Genomic DNA, 17,839 nt, shown 5'->3' with positions numbered 1-17,839 from the left:
GCAAGAGGAAGGATAGAAACTGAGAGAATGTGACAGATCGTGGTTATTATGTATTATATTACTTATTTGTTTACTTCGTGTGTCCTCCATTCGACTTGTGGGTCTGCCCTGATTTTCTGAAGTAAGGGTCATGTTTCTTTAAAACTGAATGAATTTAATGTAATTTTTTTGGCCACTTGAAGTGATGCATCAAGCTGTAAACTCAACGCTGATATGTTATCCCCATATAAAGTTAGAATCACAACATGCTAGCACACAGGTTAATTACAAATCAAGTAGGTACATATCTAAGATGAATATTAAGTCTCCTTTTAGCTGTTTTGGTCTCCTATCAAATGCAGAAATATCTGGCTCTTTAGCTGATCCATGCTCCCCTATGTGCACTAGCTAGATGCTGACTTTGTCTGTGTGTTGGGCAGGTAGCATTTAATTCTAATTAAAAAGTAATTAAAGCCTGTTTATTAAAATTAGCTGTCTGTTGTAGCTGGAAAGGGTTGATGAAAGCAATGAGAGTGAACCAAAAGAAGTCCAGTAGTGCATAAAAAACAAAACAATGAGTTCTAAGATAAAAAACTGTGTAGAGCTGGGGCGGAACTGAAGACATGATATTTTTCTCAGGTCTTGTCGACCACTTTCTGACCACTTTCAAATTACACATAGGAATTTGATCATTGTTTATATGCAGATATTAGTAGTAATTCAGCTTTATCCAGTTAAATACATCTATGAAAGAATACACAGCATCTGATACCTAATAATCCCACAGCCATTTGATTTTAAAGGATGGGTGGTGTGTCATTTAATCGATCAGTGATGTGTTATGCCAACAACCCTGTGTTTGCTGTACTCAGCTGATATTGACTAAATCATTATCCCAGCAGAAGCAAGGACACCACTCCAGCCCTCTTATCATGCTATCAGATGACTTTTAAATGTTGTGCACACACCATATTGCTCAATGTGGTGATTTATCTTGACTTCAGACTTACCCACGTGTACCCTGTAGATCATTAATACTGCCGCTCCGTGTCAGCTCTTCAGGATACATGGTTACTTTCTAAGAAATCTCTTAGTGTCTATGCTCCTCCAGTTCTTCCAATAGTTGTAATGCAATGAGCCATCGTGTCTGCAGTCCTAAATGTAAATGAGGCATAAATAAAGGGTTATTACAAGAATTCATCAAGTCTGAAATTGTAAATGTTAAAAAGGCGTCTGCATCGTCATCCTGATGAACTACTGAGCTACAAAGCAAGTGTTATCCCAGAGGAGGATAGACACCAACCAAATATAAACCTGAACCATTCTAATAGTTATTATTCTTGATAAATGAAACGTTGGCAAATTGTTGATTTTGCATTGATTATGTGACCTTTGAGTGTGACTTACTCGAAAGTGGTACTGAAAAATGTTGCTGCTCACCTGAAATAATCAGGTTATAAAGTCTTGTGTGAATTAATAGGTCACATTCACATGATATTCATATCATTTTGGATAATTCAGCTTACCTGCAGTCATTCAGATTTGTGTTGCTGAAGTGTTTGTTTGGATGAACAGATCTATCAGCACACTGATGACTAATGTCTGTGTTCTCATTTCTTAACAAGCAAGTTGAGTAAAATGGGCCAGTCTTCCAAATACCCAGTGTATTCCCCCAAAGCCAATCAGAAATTTGGAAAGAAAAGGGCCGGCATTTGCACCCAACATGAAACAAACTTTGATGCACTTCACCACTGGGTCTTCTGCTGTCGTCAGAGAGGAAGAAATCCTTTCATTCAAACAGAAAACTCTATGATTGAGTGGGAGATAGAGAGAAAAGAGAACATGAGAAAGACGGAGACAGAAAAAATAGGGGTGCTGCTCGAAGAGAAGATTGTGAGTGATATCAAGTACATTGTTCACGTATATGTGTGTGTGTGTGTGTGTGTGTGCTGACCTTTTCATACCCTGGCAACATGGGGAATGTGTTTTTGATATGTTTAGAGAAGTTCAGCTCCCTCTGGCTGTTCCCATTTGTGACACACTCGCAAGAAACAAGAGCAAGAGACACAAACAGACACGGAGGATGAATAAATAAGAAGATTATCATATTGACAGCAGCACACCTGTTTATGCCTGACTGACTTCTTGGAGGTTGATGTAACTAACAAATTGGCTGGTTAAACTATAAAAACAGACACATGGTGAAGTTAAACCACTCTCTGGAGAGACTGGGAGCTTTTCCCTGAGGAAGACAAATGCCAGAAAAACAACAAATCAATAGATAAATATTTATACTCAAAATAAAAGGACACAGATTGTTGAGGTAATTACTGTAAATCAGGCAAGGTGTCATATCTCCACCTTTTGTTTTTATCTCACTGCGACTTCAAATCAGTGGAGCCCTAAAACTGACTGAAAGTAGCTAACTTTATTCATAAAACTACACAGTGCAGCAATCATGGTAATCAATAGTAATCATCCATACACAGGCTCTATGATACACCTAAATACTCTAAATAGTTTCCTGACTTGATTTGGTTGGAAATCAAATTTCCTAGAGCAGCAAAAACTCCAAACACACACTCACTTTGCTTTTATTAGAATTCACCATTGAATGTCCCATTCTCTCTCCCTTGCGTCCTCTGTGGTTATTTCTCTCATACGCACGCATGAAAGAACTCAAATTGCTGGACAGGAGCAGGCTATATCTGTGCAGGAGACGCGGTGATCCACGGTGGGTCTCATTTCATTGGGAGGATGCATGGGATGGATGGCCGGGTAATTTTTGCGCCAGCGGACACAGCGCCCCAGAACGGAGCAGAGGTCAATGAGCTCTCACATGGCTCCATCTTGCATCTGTCGCTTTGTATGTTATCAGTCCACTGCCTGCTATAATGGCTTGGTCAGGTGTGTGCGTGTGTCCAATAAATGTCTGCGATGCGTGATGACTAGGTAGAATGGTGGTCAGCCTACTTGGGCAAACTTGAGGTTACAAGGCCGCAGTGAGTCTATAACCCTATCATTGGTTTACATTCCCCCCACATTATCCACATTGAATCACATTCTGCCTGATGACGCTGCTATAGTGGGGTTGCCATGACTCCCCAATGGAAAGGGAGAGAGATAAAGATGTCATGATCCAGTTCGTCTATGGTAGAAATTAATCAGAGGGCGTTAGGTAATGCAGCGGCTATAAGTAACCACATTTCCCCGCAGCTGCTCTGTCATCCAATTTCCCCTGTCCCATCCCCTTCAAAGGGGTTCACCAAAAAACATCAACATGCACAGCTCCTGACAGCTGGGGGAAAATGAGCCAAAGTATGACTCAGCGTGTCACCTTGATCTGCCTTGGTGGAAAAGTGGGTATCATCTTTTGAGTTTAGTCAATCGCCCTCATAGACTGTCATTGTTGCTGGTGTTCAGAAGTGTGTGCATGCACATGTAGGTGTATGCTGGATGTTTGACAAAGTGGGGGTGTGTAAGTGTGTATGTGAATGTGGGTGAGACTAATGGCTTAAACGTGGGTGCTGTATTCAATCTCTGAAGGAAGTGCCATTGCAATTTTAGGTGTTTATGAGGCATCCCCATGCTGAGTACAATAATGGGTAAAAAAACAAAACAAAACAAAACAAAACAAAACAAAACAAAAAAACTCACAACAGAATATATTTGAAAAAGATGAAGTGGATAGGACAGGGTACATGTACAGCAGGTTGGGTCATATCTTGGCTTGCAGCAAATCGGCCCCAGCAGCACCAACAGAGAATAAACAACAGTTGCTGCAAGACATAAGGATGATTTTAGCACCTTATCTTTAGCTCCCTGCAGAGCTGAATCTGTCTGTACATGCCTGTCCACAGCTCTGCTCGCAGTGTGACAACAGGCATGAAAGACGCAACAGAAAAACTGACACAACACACATTACATATAACTACACTATTAAGACATGAAGGGGAATTCAAGAACAATCTGAATAAATTACTTCCAGTTGATATAAAAAGTGAAATGGCTAAGGCATGAATCTTAACATCAAATAACAAAAAGTTGTTTTCACTACTGTGCGTCTTGTTATTTTTCTGGGTGAAAAGCCTCATTATCTCATGTACAAGGTGCTTTTCTGGTTGTCTCCATGATGAGACAGAGCGTAAACACTTCTTGGCTGTGAGTTGAAGTCAGTATCTGAAAAGTATTTGAAGAGTGTGAAATACAAGACAAAATCATTGTCTCTCTCTTTCTGTTCCCTCCCCCTGCTGCTGCAGCTGCCCTTTCCTCTTTTCTGACACCTCTCAACACAGAGGAATGACTCTCCTCAGGACCAGTGTAGAAATGGATATGAAGGCTCCTCAGGGGGATTGCATTCTTGTTGGAGTCTCGACTATGTCACGCAATCCGTCACCTTGACGCCAAGACTACGTCAGTTGCCCACACTGCTCTTTACGAGAGGGGTCGGCTGGACCCACGCACGCCTCTGTACCTCTGGTTAATGTTGAGGCAACCAGTGAGCTCCTATGCTCTCTCTGACGTGCTCAAAAAGAAGGGAAATGTAACGCCCTCAGCTTCTTCATCTTGAAGATATACCTGAAGTGGTTTGCTCCAAGTTTTCTTCAGAAATCATATGGTACAACGCTTTCAAAACTGATGGCAGCTTGATGACTCAAACCACTTTTTATTTGGGTAAATCCAGATTCTGAGATTTTCTTATGAAGCCCCAGTGTGTTTGATATTAAATAAATAATTCTGAAATAAGTGATTACCCATTCATTTCTTGAAGATATTATGAAAAATACATAAGTGAATTTTTTGTGAAAATAAGCATGATATTAAAAACCAAAAATAAGTTAGAATAATTTCTCAAATTATTTCAGTTACCAAATCTTATCCCGTTAGCTTGTGTTAGCTAGAGCAACAACCTCAGCAGCATTTTCTGAAAACGTTTCTTACAAACAGGAGCTCTCTAGTTATATGAAAAATTAGGAAAGGTGACACTATGAATAATAATGTTTTTCTTGAATTAAAACTGATTATTGAAATAGGGGCATTTTGAAATTTTAGGTTATTCTAAACTAATGAAACTACTAATTAATAATACAATAAGGTTAAATTATTTTAATTTTCACACTATTGGTTCATATTGTACAGTCTGGGGCTCCATGGCTTCTGGGTGTTTCTAAATGTGAGCTTCTTGGTGCTCTATGCAAACAAATTAGTAGCATAAAACTATGACCATGTAATCAGATCTTTGGTGACTAAAGGTGACTGATGCTCTCAGCTGATTCTGGCAGAGCAGTCGAGTTTGTGCCGCCACCAAAGCGAAACAATCTGGATCTCTGTGCTCTGTGGCACCATCCCAGTCTGCTACAGCTAATTGGCTCCACTGAGAGCCACATACCCGTACACATACAGTAGATGCAGACATCCACACAAACACACACCAACTGAGGACCTCCCAGCCATCTGTTGGGGGCTCGCACATACAGGTGCTCCTTTGCTCCTGCTCTCCCGTCTCTGTGCTCAGGAGATGTTTGAGGCCCCACCAGCCTGCTGTTGTGTTTGATCAGAGACGCTGTGTCGTGTCTTGTCATTGTAATTTTGCAAACCTGCAGTTCACGACTCATCCTGGTTCAAACCGCCACTTCTCTTATTGGCATTACCCTCTCAGATTCACCACACTAAATTTCACACAGCTTACATTCTTATCCAGTCCTCCTCTTGATATGATTAATATCATGCATCAATGTACTGAACCACAAATTTACTTTAAGACAGTTAGCCCACAGTGTTTCTCTCAGGGTGAATGTGAAACGTTGCACTGCTGACATCAAGTTGTGGAGGCATGGAACTACAGCTGAGTCTAACCATAGGCCTGGTTTACATGTGCACTTTGATGGAACTAAGGATATTTGCCACACCTGTGCTTTTCCTGTCAAAATGTTTGCTGTGGAGAACACTTATTATAATAATGTCATCAGCAAATGATTATGGTGAATTTATTTATTTATTTTTAATTTATTTATTACTATATATATATATATATATATATATATATGTCTTCTCCTAGTCTTAACAGATTTATCTAATCTGTATCATGTTTCTAAATCATCTACGAATAACATGTTTTTTTATAGTCATTTTATTAATTCATTTTTTTTATATTCATCACTATGTTCAGAGGATTTTGCCATAAGCAACTCATGTATATGGCATAATGAATTGTATGAAGTCTACTTATGGACCTTTTGGTCACATGTTCAATATTACCTGATGAACATCTCTGTCAAGACATCATAGCTGTATTGCTGAGGTACATATATACTTATTTGTGGCTTAGATTATTATTTATAAAATGAGTAAATAAATCAATATATGAATGTAAACAGTAAAGAAAAGTCAAAACAGCCAACAAATAATTGTTCTGTTGAACTGCATATTTGTGTGTATCGCTGTAGTACTGTTACTTGACCAACCAGGCACAGTACAGAATGTCATGCCTCTGTCTCTGCTTATTTCCTGAGTGGAAAAAAACAAGACAAACACCAGTTATAACATTTTTCCATCCACATGCACATAACACATAACAATCTTTCTGGAGAAGAACTGAAGTAGCAGATTCAGCCAGTAATAATATTAAAATCATCACATATCAAATTCTGCCCAGGAGGATATTTTTCATATGTACCCAGCTGACCTGAGGTTGAGTAATAGGAAGCACACCCCCCACCTCCCCGCTGACCTCTGACCTCGCTGCTGGCAGCTGAGGGAAATCACACCGTTTGCTCTCTTTCTGTCATCTCCACTAGAGGGCGGTGACAGTCCATGATGTATTTATCAATGTGTACAACATATATTTGAGGTTTGTTAAGTACTTTGAAATGTCCCGTGTAAATCAAAGCTTTTGATGTTATAATTATATTATAATTAATTATTAGTTTGCAGGCTAGATCATCCCATAATATGTTATGATGTTATACTGTTTGATGTCCTTCTTGTTCATCATTCTGCCAGGAGATTTATCTGTACAAATTTGAAAATGGTACTTTCCCTTGCAAGACATCAATTATTTTCATCTTACTGTTGTAAATTTTCTACATTCTTGCATGAACTTCTAATGTGGCTGCCTCCTCACACAGTCTCCTGAATTGCAAAGAACAAAGCAAAAGTGACATTACAACGTGAGGAATGTGCACTTCTTTCCCCCAGTGAAACCAGTCACTGTCCAAACTAGTTTCAGACTCATTATGAAGTAACTAAGGGCGTTTTTCTGGCTTAAACAGGTTCAGCTGTTTACGGTGTCAGGCACATGAACTCACACCGTCCACCTTATGTCCCTTGCACACTGGGAAACAACAAACCTTCCTGAGAGAGATCGGCTGTGTGCTGTGAAAAGGTTGCTTTAGACGGTGTGATTTTATGGCTACATTATGTGCATGGGAACATATATTACTAGCAGTATTCAAAACCCTCTGTGAATGAAGGCAGCACTAAACACAAATAAATGAATATTACTTCCCATTTGTGCAGTTCAAGAGCTAAGAGAGAGAGACATAATTTGAAGTCAAAGAAATACAACTTTATTTAAGTGTAAACAAAAAAAAGAACAAACAAAAAACTGCATAGGAAATGTTTAAAGTCCAGATAGTAGAGTGAGCAGCAGGTGGCCAATATATTATAGTCTCCTTTGCCTTATTTAGACTGAAGACCTGACATCTGCACTTCCACTCAGCTCACGTGTGAGTGTGTGTTAAGAGGGAGGGAAGGTGTGCTGGCAAACACACACACACACACACACACACACACACACACACACACACACACACACACACACACACACACACACACAAACACACACAAACACACACACCACACACACGCACAGGGTGTTGACTGATAAACACACACACACAGTGGCATGGATGAGGAAGCACCAGCAGCACCCATCTAAACTCAGCTGGCCGTGCTGACTCGCCCTGTCTCTTGGACTGTGAGGAGGATACATTCAGTGAATTTCTGCTCAGACAATGTAGATGCAGCGCACAAACACAACACTCACTAAACAAACATCCGGCTGCTGGGAGAACAGGACACAACAGAGTGTGCACAAGATGAGCTGGCTGTTATCCCCCCAGGGCCAAACACCTACCATCTCAGCTGATGTTCAAGCAGGTTTATAAACGAACGCGGTGCTGCATGTTCCCACTACAACCACACGATTCAACATTTAGCAACGAATCTTAGAGAAGAGCTGAGTATTTTCTGTATTCTCTGTTCTGTCTTGTAAGGCTTCCAGCAGCTGGTTGTAGCAAGTGAGAATCAACATGATCCCATTTAACCCTTTTCTTCACAAAATACATTCTAAAAGGGCCAACGAGCATCAAGTGGTGTGAAGTATTTGTACTTTTTTTGTAAAAGAAAAATCAAAAATTGGCAAAAAAAAAAAGGATTAATCAGGGGAACCTAATCAAAAGCATTACTTTTTTCAGATTGAGAAATTTTTTTTTATAATATGTAAATGGACACAAAAGAATCAGACTAGTACTGAGAGGTCATAACAAGGAAAACAAAAGTCATTACATCATCACTACGGGACACGTTTCAATGAGACACCTGCAGGGCAGGGCTACTGAGAACTACCTGAGTTTTATTTTTTTCCTTTCTAAATTTTCAAACCTTTTTCTCTCTTTCTTTCTTTTGAGTATACAATCATTAGAAGGAGGTCTACGACCTTGCACATCACCTGGTTCAGCTTTGTTTTTTCCTTTCTCTCTTAAAGCCGCAAGAGGCCAGAAATAAAATGGTGGACAAAAAGCACAGGGGCCCAATAGAAAAACAAAAAGAACCACATCGAGCAGGGGTGCAGTCAACCGATCACACGCTCAGCAGCCGTCACCACAGAGCTGATTGCTAGTTTGTGCTGGAGAGACACAGCTGCCTCTCACATGACAGTGAGAGAGTTCCCATTACTAGGTCCAAACACAAAATGGCCGCCTTATGGATTCATCTTTGATGGAAGGTTTTTATAGCTTCCATAAGTTACAGGGCTTGAGTGTGAAAAGACAATATGTTAATATATCTACCCATATTATGCATACAAGGGGGAGGTAAAGAAAATTAAGCACTAATGGTCGAGGGGCAGACCAGCCTTGCGCGTTTATCTGAAAACTCTGCCTCTATTGTTTCTCAGGAATCAAGGCATGGCTGGCTGAACAGGTTGTGCTCTGCAGAGCCTCTAGAGAACAGGAAATACAATCGCCAAGGTCAAAGGTTCCATCCGACGCAATATTAACACACACATACACATCTTTGGGTATATATTTTGGTAAAATCATCCCAATAGTCAGCTACCCACCCCATCTGAGTTTTTCAACACCTATCTGAGAGACGTTAGTATAATACAAGGACTTTTTAAAGCATGCAACAAAATGAAAAACAAAATAAAGGTTTAAAATACATTTCTCCTCTTTAAGAGTGAAGACCTAAGGATCTTAAAGATAGAATTCTGCAATCTTAATTAAAAAAACTGATGCAACATGAATGAACATTTCACAGAGTAATACTGAAAAGCAAAAAACAATCTTATTGGTGAAACTAGGTGTTGTGTTCAAAGCTGTCAAGTCTGTGGACTCAAACTGACTCATCATCAATGTGCTAATAGCCCCACTTAAATAATAAACCAGCCTGTTGTCACTATTAGGCGTAATCCTCAGAATGTCAGAATGGCTGAGTTTACACTTGTCTCCACAAGCAACATCAAGCATCCTAAAATCCACACTGAAATATTGGTTAATTATGCTTAAATTAGTTGGTTGTTTTGTGTGCAAAGTTCAGAGGACAGCTCCTCTTCCCCTCACCCCTTGCACACAGTAACAAAGTACAAGTGGAATCTGCATGTTCATCATCATCATTATCATCATCATGAGGTAAAGATAAACAGGGCACAGCCCTTGTAAGCGCATCCAGTCAGAGAGCAAGGATTTATCCTCAGGTGCTCTGATTTAACATTTGTATATATGATATAATGGTCCAATGACATTAGTCGTCTACAACAGCGTGGTCCAAATGCCAACCCTGTTTGGCACAGAACTCTTACAGATCATTTTGGCACAATTCTTTAATCTGAAATATTTGGTTTCTTGGTGACAGAAGGCATAGTTTACCAGGCAATTTACAGTAGATTCAACGAACCAAAAGGTTGGTTCAGGGTTGCGAGATGGAGCGGTGACCATAATATACATTTTTTTATTTTGACTTGAAACAGTACCATGATCTTTGGTCCTAGAGCTATGGGACATGTACTGTACTGTAACACAACAAAATTCAAAGAATGAGGTATACTTGTAATGCATAAATATCTGACGAGGTATGCTTAAATAAAAAGTAAAAATGAGGTATTCAGAGAGTAACAAGTTGAGGTATTTGAATATTTAAATGCACAGTAGCTATGACTGACATATTTGAGGTATTCAGGAGTTGAAGTATACGAGAAAAGAGGTAAAACGAGTCTTGAGGTACAGGTGAGATATGAGGACGTAAATCCTGATCATGTGCAGACGGGCCCTCTCCTCAGAGGTGAGAGCCAGTCGGTGACGCTTTTAATGGGTCCCAAGATTCTTTGCTTGGCTAAGGAAGTGGCCAACAGAACCTTAATTGTCTTAGTGCTTCCAGCGGGACACAGATTGAACAAAGGGCAAGGGGATTCAAAACCCCACAATGCTTTCACCACAAAGAGTTAGTATCTATTAGCTTCTGTGGAGATTAGATTGGGAGACAAAGGCTAATCTGAGATGCTAATTTGAGCCTACAGGGCATCTAATATTGATAAAACTGGGCATCAGCTGATGCGATAAATGTGAGGGGGAGAGGGGGGTTCTCTTTGGTGCGGGCATCCTCTGTTCTCTATTCAAACATCTCCACAGACAGACAAAAAGGGTCTTCCTTCAAAACCTGCTGCAAACAGCTAGGGCCTTAGCAGGATGTGAAAGTTCTCATGCACAATAAACATGGACAGTGCTTTGAACTTGACTCTGTGAGTTTTGTGAACTTTAGATTTCCCAGCAACAATGATTATTCAAGAAAATGTTTTTAAAGAAGGGGTTTAGTTATTTTAATTGCCAAATTTACAGTTGGCCATTGTGCAGAAATTCTAACTTTGGTCTATAGACCGCCTACTGGAGGAATCGGTCTACTAGCGTCTGGAGATGTCTCCACAGCTCCAGGTATCAATAAATAGGGCAGGGCTTTGTGATGGTGCCCTCACTGGACAGGACTACTGGCCCTAGGAGCCAAAGGGAGTGGTTTTCAACCACAATCTAAATCCAGAAGATGTTTGTGATGTTAGGTCTGTAATTTGATATCATTAATGTCCTCTGGACAGCCAAATTAGATGTCTATGTTTGAGGCTTTTGTCACACAGCATGCCTCATCAAAAAGGTGTCATTCAATTGTATGATTAAATCTCTACGTTAAGATCACTAATCGATCCAGATCTTGGAAGCTTCTTCTCCAAAATCCTTTGGTGAGTCCTCCCTTTTGGAGGTGATGCTGCTCTACTTGCATACAAATCTTTGCATCTTAGTTGTTCATGCAGCTCACTGGATAGCAACAACACATGTTGTCTAATTTTGTCAAAAACTTCAGTTCATCCAGTCTTATGAGAAACATTTTTTTTTTTTTTTGGGGGGGGGGGGGAATCAAACACTATGGATAATTCTATTACAGGGTATACATACTGGAGATGATTCCCTAATCTTTATATTTTTGCTAATCAATAAATTCAGCAAATCAGCATTAGACAGTAAAGCTAGAGGGAGAGCCTGAAAAGTACTGATCATTTTAATCAGTCCTACCATGACCTGAGCTAATTTTGATTCTATCAAGTTTGGCATCGCTTCATACACTCCTCTTAGGGCTATCATGATACTACAAAGTCCACAGAGCCACAAAGAGACAAGGGTCGATGCATAAACAAAAAACTAACTAGCCTAAAACATGAAAAGGAAACTACTGTACCATACTTTCCTCTCCGACCGAAGCCTTCTAATAAGAATAATTCATGCAGCCTCTACAGTGGTCTGAGTATTGTCTCAGCAACAACATTCAGGAGGGTCACTTTAACTCATATTTCAAAATGCACAGCAAGAATTCCATTAATCCTGTGCAAATATCAACTGAAGAATCTACTCTTTTTTGTCTCTCTTAAATAACAAAGTATAGAGGTAGACTTTTCTTCTTTGTAAAACTTAATGGACTAAAACCTCTGCTCAGTGACTATGAGTACATTCATAAAGAGCTAAATGAGGTAGGTGTGGAGCAGAGGGTATAAGATTTCAAGAAAAGTGAGGAATTCCCTGAGATGGATAATTAAGGAGAGCTTACAGTGAGAATTCAGAGCAGCTGAGACTAAGGAAAGGAAATATGGCTCTTTTTTCTACTGATTATCAATTTGTAGAGGTCCCCTTTGTCATTCATACCACAGATATCTGATTTGGTGAATATCAATATAAATGAAAAAAATAATTATCTATAGTTTTAATTTCCCTTCATTTCAACATGCTCTCAATCCTCTCTGAGCTCTCCTCCTGTTGTGTCAGTTGATTCATTCTCTCTCCTCCATTTCCTTCATCAAAAAAACTGCAAAAAGGGGCAAACGGAGGGAGAGAATGCAATTTTTTTTTTTTTTTTTTTTTTTTTTTTTTTAGAATTTGAGAATGCGATTATTTCCAAAGTCAACGACCACAATGACTCCGTCAGGCGTCACAGCCACACCAGAGGGGCGATCCATCTGTCCAAAGCCACTCCCCTGTGTGCCAAATTTGCATAAGAAGTTTCCATTGGGCTCAAACACTTGGACTCGGTGGTTACGGGAGTCGGCGACGATGATGCGGTTCTCCTGGTCCACGGCAACGCCCTGTGGACGCAGGAACTGCCCGTTCCCGGTGCCTTCAGAGCCCAGAAAGCGAGCTGACTGGCAGTCTGGCCGGATGACCAGGAGCCGGTGGTTGTTGAAGTCGGTCACCACCAGGTGGTCTTCGTGGTTAAAGGCCACTCCTCTGGGAGAGTCAAAGTGTTTCCACAGGGCCCCTTCAAAGCCGTACTTGTTGAGGAAAGAGCCATCAGGGGCGAAGAGCTGCACGCGGTGGTTCCTGGTGTCTGAGACCAGGATCTTACCCTCAGAGTTGACAGCCACATCCCAGGGATAGTTGAACTGCCCATTCTTGGTACCCTTTTCCCCAAACTTCAGCAGGAACTGGCCCTCAAAAGTAAACACCTGTCAGACAAAGCAAATGTCTTAAAGCCCAGTGTGTTTATGCGTGGAGTAGCAGGAGAGTAAGCATGAGGAGCTATGTGTTTACATATGTCTATATGGCTTTACAAACTTTAAGAAGCCAATGTGCTTTTGTAACTTACACAATTTTACAATGGAATTCCAGCTATTGTGCAAAATTAGCAAGTAGTGATCATGTCAACATGGGTTTTCATACCTGCACACGGTGATTGTCCTTATCAGCCACAATGATTCGTCTCTGACTGTCACATGCAACCCCAGCTGGACGATCAAACTGACCAGGCCGAGAACCCAGAGAACCAAACTTATGGTGGAAGGCACCACAAGGCTTGAATATCTGGAGAGGGAGGGAACAAAAACACAAACTGAGCAAACCCAGCTGAACTTTTGTGTACTTTTTACTGACTGTCGACTCTCTGCTTTGCTGTCTGCAACAACTGTAACTGACATACAGCTAATGTTTTCACCAAGCAAAGTACTCTAAGGTGCAGCACTCAAACAAATGAGTGTTTAAGTAGTCAGGACCTTTCCCGTGTTCCCAAAATTTAGGGCACTCAGTTCTGTATAGTGCTAATTTAGATTTTTCTATTTTCATCATTTCATCACAAAACATTTTTTTAGACATTACAGTGAATGGTGTTCATAAGTGTGTGTATTTGTCTGTGTGGTTGTGTGGAAGGAAGAAAGGAGGAGGAAATAATATTCATGCACATTCCAGCACAAAGTATGCTAAGCAGACTCTCTGCTACATAAACATTTCAGCACAAAAATCAACACTGTTAGCATTACCTGATGATTAATGAGTGAACGATAATCTTAATATAACCACTCTTAATGCAATTTAGGTGCAGATTTCTGTTGCATTTATTTTGTCAGGCTGAGTAGAAACAGACTACTCAGCCTAAAACAGAAAGAAAAAGACAGAGTTGCTTTGAGAGTCTTAAATACTGAATACAAATGCTTTGCTTTTTCCACATTTAATGGCTTAATTTTCATAATTTCCTTAACTGCTGTAAAAAACAGATACTGGCCAGGTATAGAGGAGTAAGGCTTATGGGAACTAATTCATTAACCATTTTTGATTATAGATAGACAAAATATCAAGCTGTACCTGTATGCGGTTGTTGCTGCGATCAGCCACCACCACATATCCCTCCTTGTCCACGCTGATGCCCCAGGGACGACAGAGCTGACCATCTCCCTCCCCCTCGCACCCAAAGGATGAGACTTGGGAACCCAAAGACCCATAGCTCCGCCCCGACTTCACCATCACTTTGAAGGGGCTGCCCTGGATGTGCTGGTTACACACCAGCACTGACACAAGGTGCTCCCCCTCACATTTGGGTATGTAGCTGACGGTGTATGAGCCATTCTGGTGGTCTGTTACCTCTGCTGCAGACAGGTTGCCATCACCAACTGACATGACTATTGCAGACACAGTGTCTCCTCCAGAAAGACGTGGCTCGGCATCATGGTCGTACCCAATCACAGAAAAGGTGGCAGGTTTGCCGCGAAGTGCACTTTTCAGACCTTCGCCGTGGGCTTTGGTGACCGGGGCAAAGGATCCACTGCTGATCAGACCCATGGACTGGATGGCTATGTACAGAGTCTGTGGAAACCATTATGGAATAAGTTCAATTGCTTTGTGTTTATGTTTCTACTTTCTACTGGTAAACTAAGAACATATTAACCACCAGGATAAGTAAACATAATATTTAGTTCAAAACCATCTAAAGGTGAAGTCTTGGCCATTTCTTAATGATCTCCATGTTTTCAGCGCTTACCTGGTCTGGAGGAGTAAACATGAAGCGGTCATCCTCTTGTGGCTGAAGCAGGCCCCTGAGAGCCTTGAGTTCATGGATCTGGGTGAGCATTCGCTCCCTGGCCAGCAGCACGTCTAGGTGGCGGCCCTCATCAAGCACCTGACTGACAGCAGCGATGGTGCTGTCCAACTTGGTCAGACTCTGGTGCAGCTTTTCCACTTGCAGGTACAGAGACTTGGCCTTCACCTGACGGATCTTCTCCACCTGAAAGGAGACAGTGAATATAAAAATGTGGGTAGGAGAACCACCACTCCACGTTTATGATCACCACTGAGGATTTTGTTTAATAAACAGCAGTTGAAGCACCTGACAAATTAGCCAATCAGCTGAAAAACAGACAGTTGCTTTTTGTATTTCATTTCATTTTCTGATGACAGTCATACTATGTAGGAAACTAAAAACAAAACAAGGTTTGAAAAATCATTCTGGGGTTCAACTATTACATGATTGCCCAAATTTAGACTACTGTCAAACACTTTGTGGGGTGTAGCTACCCTCATTAGAAACCAGCTCCTCCACTTGCTTTTATTAAAACTGAATGTGTAATAACACAGACATCAAGTGTCCTGGAATCTCTGTTCTCTGTACAGACTGGTCACAGCAGGTCTGCCCACTAGATGGCAGCAATGTGCTGACATTACCAAGTATGCCAGATATTCAGGAAGAAGAAGAAGAAAAGGCCTTGAAATGCAGCTAGTTGCCTGTATATCTATATACCTATATAACGGTTTGACAGTAGTAACCAGTAGTAACTGACAGCATTAGATTTATATGGAGATGGACTTGTTGATGGTCACAGATTGGAAACAGTACCTTATTCATTTCTATGGTAAAATTAATCAGATTGTAGGTGTTTGAGAAAATGTTTATTCAGCCATAAATTCTCTAGTCTCCAGCACGAAAACCCTTCTATCACTTCACTTTTATTTTTGTGCCATTTTTGAGCAGCAATTCAACCATACAAAGCAAATAACTACAACTATGGAAAAAGACATTGTACGTATTTGCTGAAAAACAGCTGCAACCAGAAAAAAACAAGAAAAAAACACACAAAAAAAGGAAAAGAAAATGAGTAATAAAGTGAATTATTCAGGTGATTGTAGTAAAAAAAAAAGGCCAACTGTCACTTAACCATGACACAACTCTGTTTTTGTGAGACAGTGGATAAAGTTACAGTACAGTCAGTGAGAATAAAGCCTTAAAGGGGGTGGCAGAATCTCAGAGGCAGAGACTGTGCTCTTACTTACCATCACCTAACAAAAAGAGTATAACACAATAGCCCTGACTGCCTCTATAGTTACTTTTGATAGTAGGGAGAGAGTCTGAAGGAAACAAAGAGTCCAAAAGAGAGGGGTCTTTTGTTAATCCGTGGCATAAGTGGAACTGCAATTTGCATCTGTGAGACTAGCGTTACACTTTATAGTCACTGAGGACAAAGACTCAAGTTAGGCTTTCTGATGGATAGACAGCTCGTTTTAGCTCCTCTTTGAGACACTCATTAGCAGAGTTGGTATGAATTTCAGAGCAAAAACTGGACAGAGAGAGAGAGAGACCTTGATGTTCTGAGTTACTTATAAATCAGAACATCCTTCTTGTCATGTTCACATAATAACATATACAAGACACACCCAGACTCACACTCATAATTTTTGAGTCTCATATTTTACCCCTTGAGTCACATTGGGTGCCTTTGCTGTCGCCTCAGAGGCATGTACCTCTCTAGTTCGCTGACACAATGCTGAGTCACTGCAGCACACCTTCCTGGATTCAGTTTCTGTTTTCCTGTCAGCACAGGTGACCAACACATTGGCTCGCAGTACAGGAAACACTAGCAGACTGATTTTGAAAATCTTGTATGATTCAGGAGTTGTACAGCTCAACTTTCAAGCTTCCTGTACCTACGCTGAGGAGCAAAGTAGCATACAGAGGGAAGCAAGTAAAGAAAAAGCAGCAGAGCAGAGCAGAGCATTGATAGAACACACCACCACTGCAACACTTTTCACTGGGCTGAAATGACCAAATCTGTTTACACTGGAGAAGGGGCCTCACAGATCACACTGGTTTCTACACACTGTTCATTTGATTATTGGTATCAAGTTGGGGGTTCTAAAATGTGATTAACAATTATTTTTATTACCTATTAAACTGATTCTTTTAAAATTGTTACAAGTCTGAAAATGGTGACAAACGCAGATCACACTACTCAGTTTAGGGTGCCTTCTTCACAATAATTGTTTTGTGTGTGCAACAGCCTAAACAGCAAATTTCAATTTGAATAATATAAAATGGAGAAATGAAGCAAATACATACATTTCAGACGATAGACCCGCTAATGTTTGGCTTTATTGATTGATAAATTACTTAAAACAACTACTCAATAGTTGACAATTAATTTTGTAAATGTGTCAGTTTTTTAACAGCAATGCTCGCCTCCATAATTCAAATAACAAAAGCAGTAGTTAAGTAACGGCAAGACAATCTCCCACAAGCTCTATAAGGACCAAATAAGGATCATATAATCAATCAGCACCTCCCTACGTCACATGTAGCTTTTATCTGCACACACTGGTATTCCTGAAATTCTCAGCATCATTCATCAAGTGTAGTAAAGCATACTCACAGAGTAATCACAGACCAAAAATGATTGCATTGCAAAAGTCGCCTACAGCTTGCGTACTAGAGCAAAGTATCTAAATTCATGAAACATGTAATAGTTAGACAATCAGTGGGTCAGATTACAAGAAAGAAAGGAACATGA

General features: G+C 40.5%; 1 protein-coding gene and 1 long non-coding RNA gene across 2 annotated transcripts in view; one reads left to right on the top strand and one right to left on the bottom strand.

The window, feature by feature from the left end:
• Positions 1-1,689: 1,689 nt before the first annotated feature.
• Positions 1,690-4,816, top strand: LOC127143675 (uncharacterized). Its single transcript, XR_007815245.1, has 2 exons — positions 1,690-1,872; positions 4,239-4,816. It is a non-coding gene; the product is annotated as an uncharacterized LOC127143675 (long non-coding RNA).
• Positions 4,817-10,538: 5,722 nt separating this feature from the next.
• trim71 (tripartite motif containing 71, E3 ubiquitin protein ligase) overlaps positions 10,539-17,839 on the bottom strand; it is a 28,720-nt gene continuing 21,419 nt past the window's right edge. The window contains exons 4-7 of the mRNA XM_018701448.2: positions 15,043-15,285; positions 14,370-14,867; positions 13,455-13,595; positions 10,539-13,240 (exon numbers count right to left, since the gene is read on the bottom strand). Of these exons, the coding sequence (XP_018556964.1) occupies positions 12,668-13,240; positions 13,455-13,595; positions 14,370-14,867; positions 15,043-15,285 (1,455 nt within the window). The 3' untranslated portion in view covers positions 10,539-12,667. The remainder of the gene's footprint in view (positions 13,241-13,454; positions 13,596-14,369; positions 14,868-15,042; positions 15,286-17,839) is intronic.

The sequence above is a fragment of the Lates calcarifer genome, linkage group LG3 (genome assembly GCF_001640805.2).
Source record: "Lates calcarifer isolate ASB-BC8 linkage group LG3, TLL_Latcal_v3, whole genome shotgun sequence".
In the NCBI taxonomy this organism is placed as follows: domain Eukaryota; kingdom Metazoa; phylum Chordata; class Actinopteri; family Centropomidae; genus Lates; species Lates calcarifer.
The sequence above is the reverse complement of the archived record's forward strand: the minus strand, read 5'-3'. Positions and strand labels throughout refer to the sequence as shown.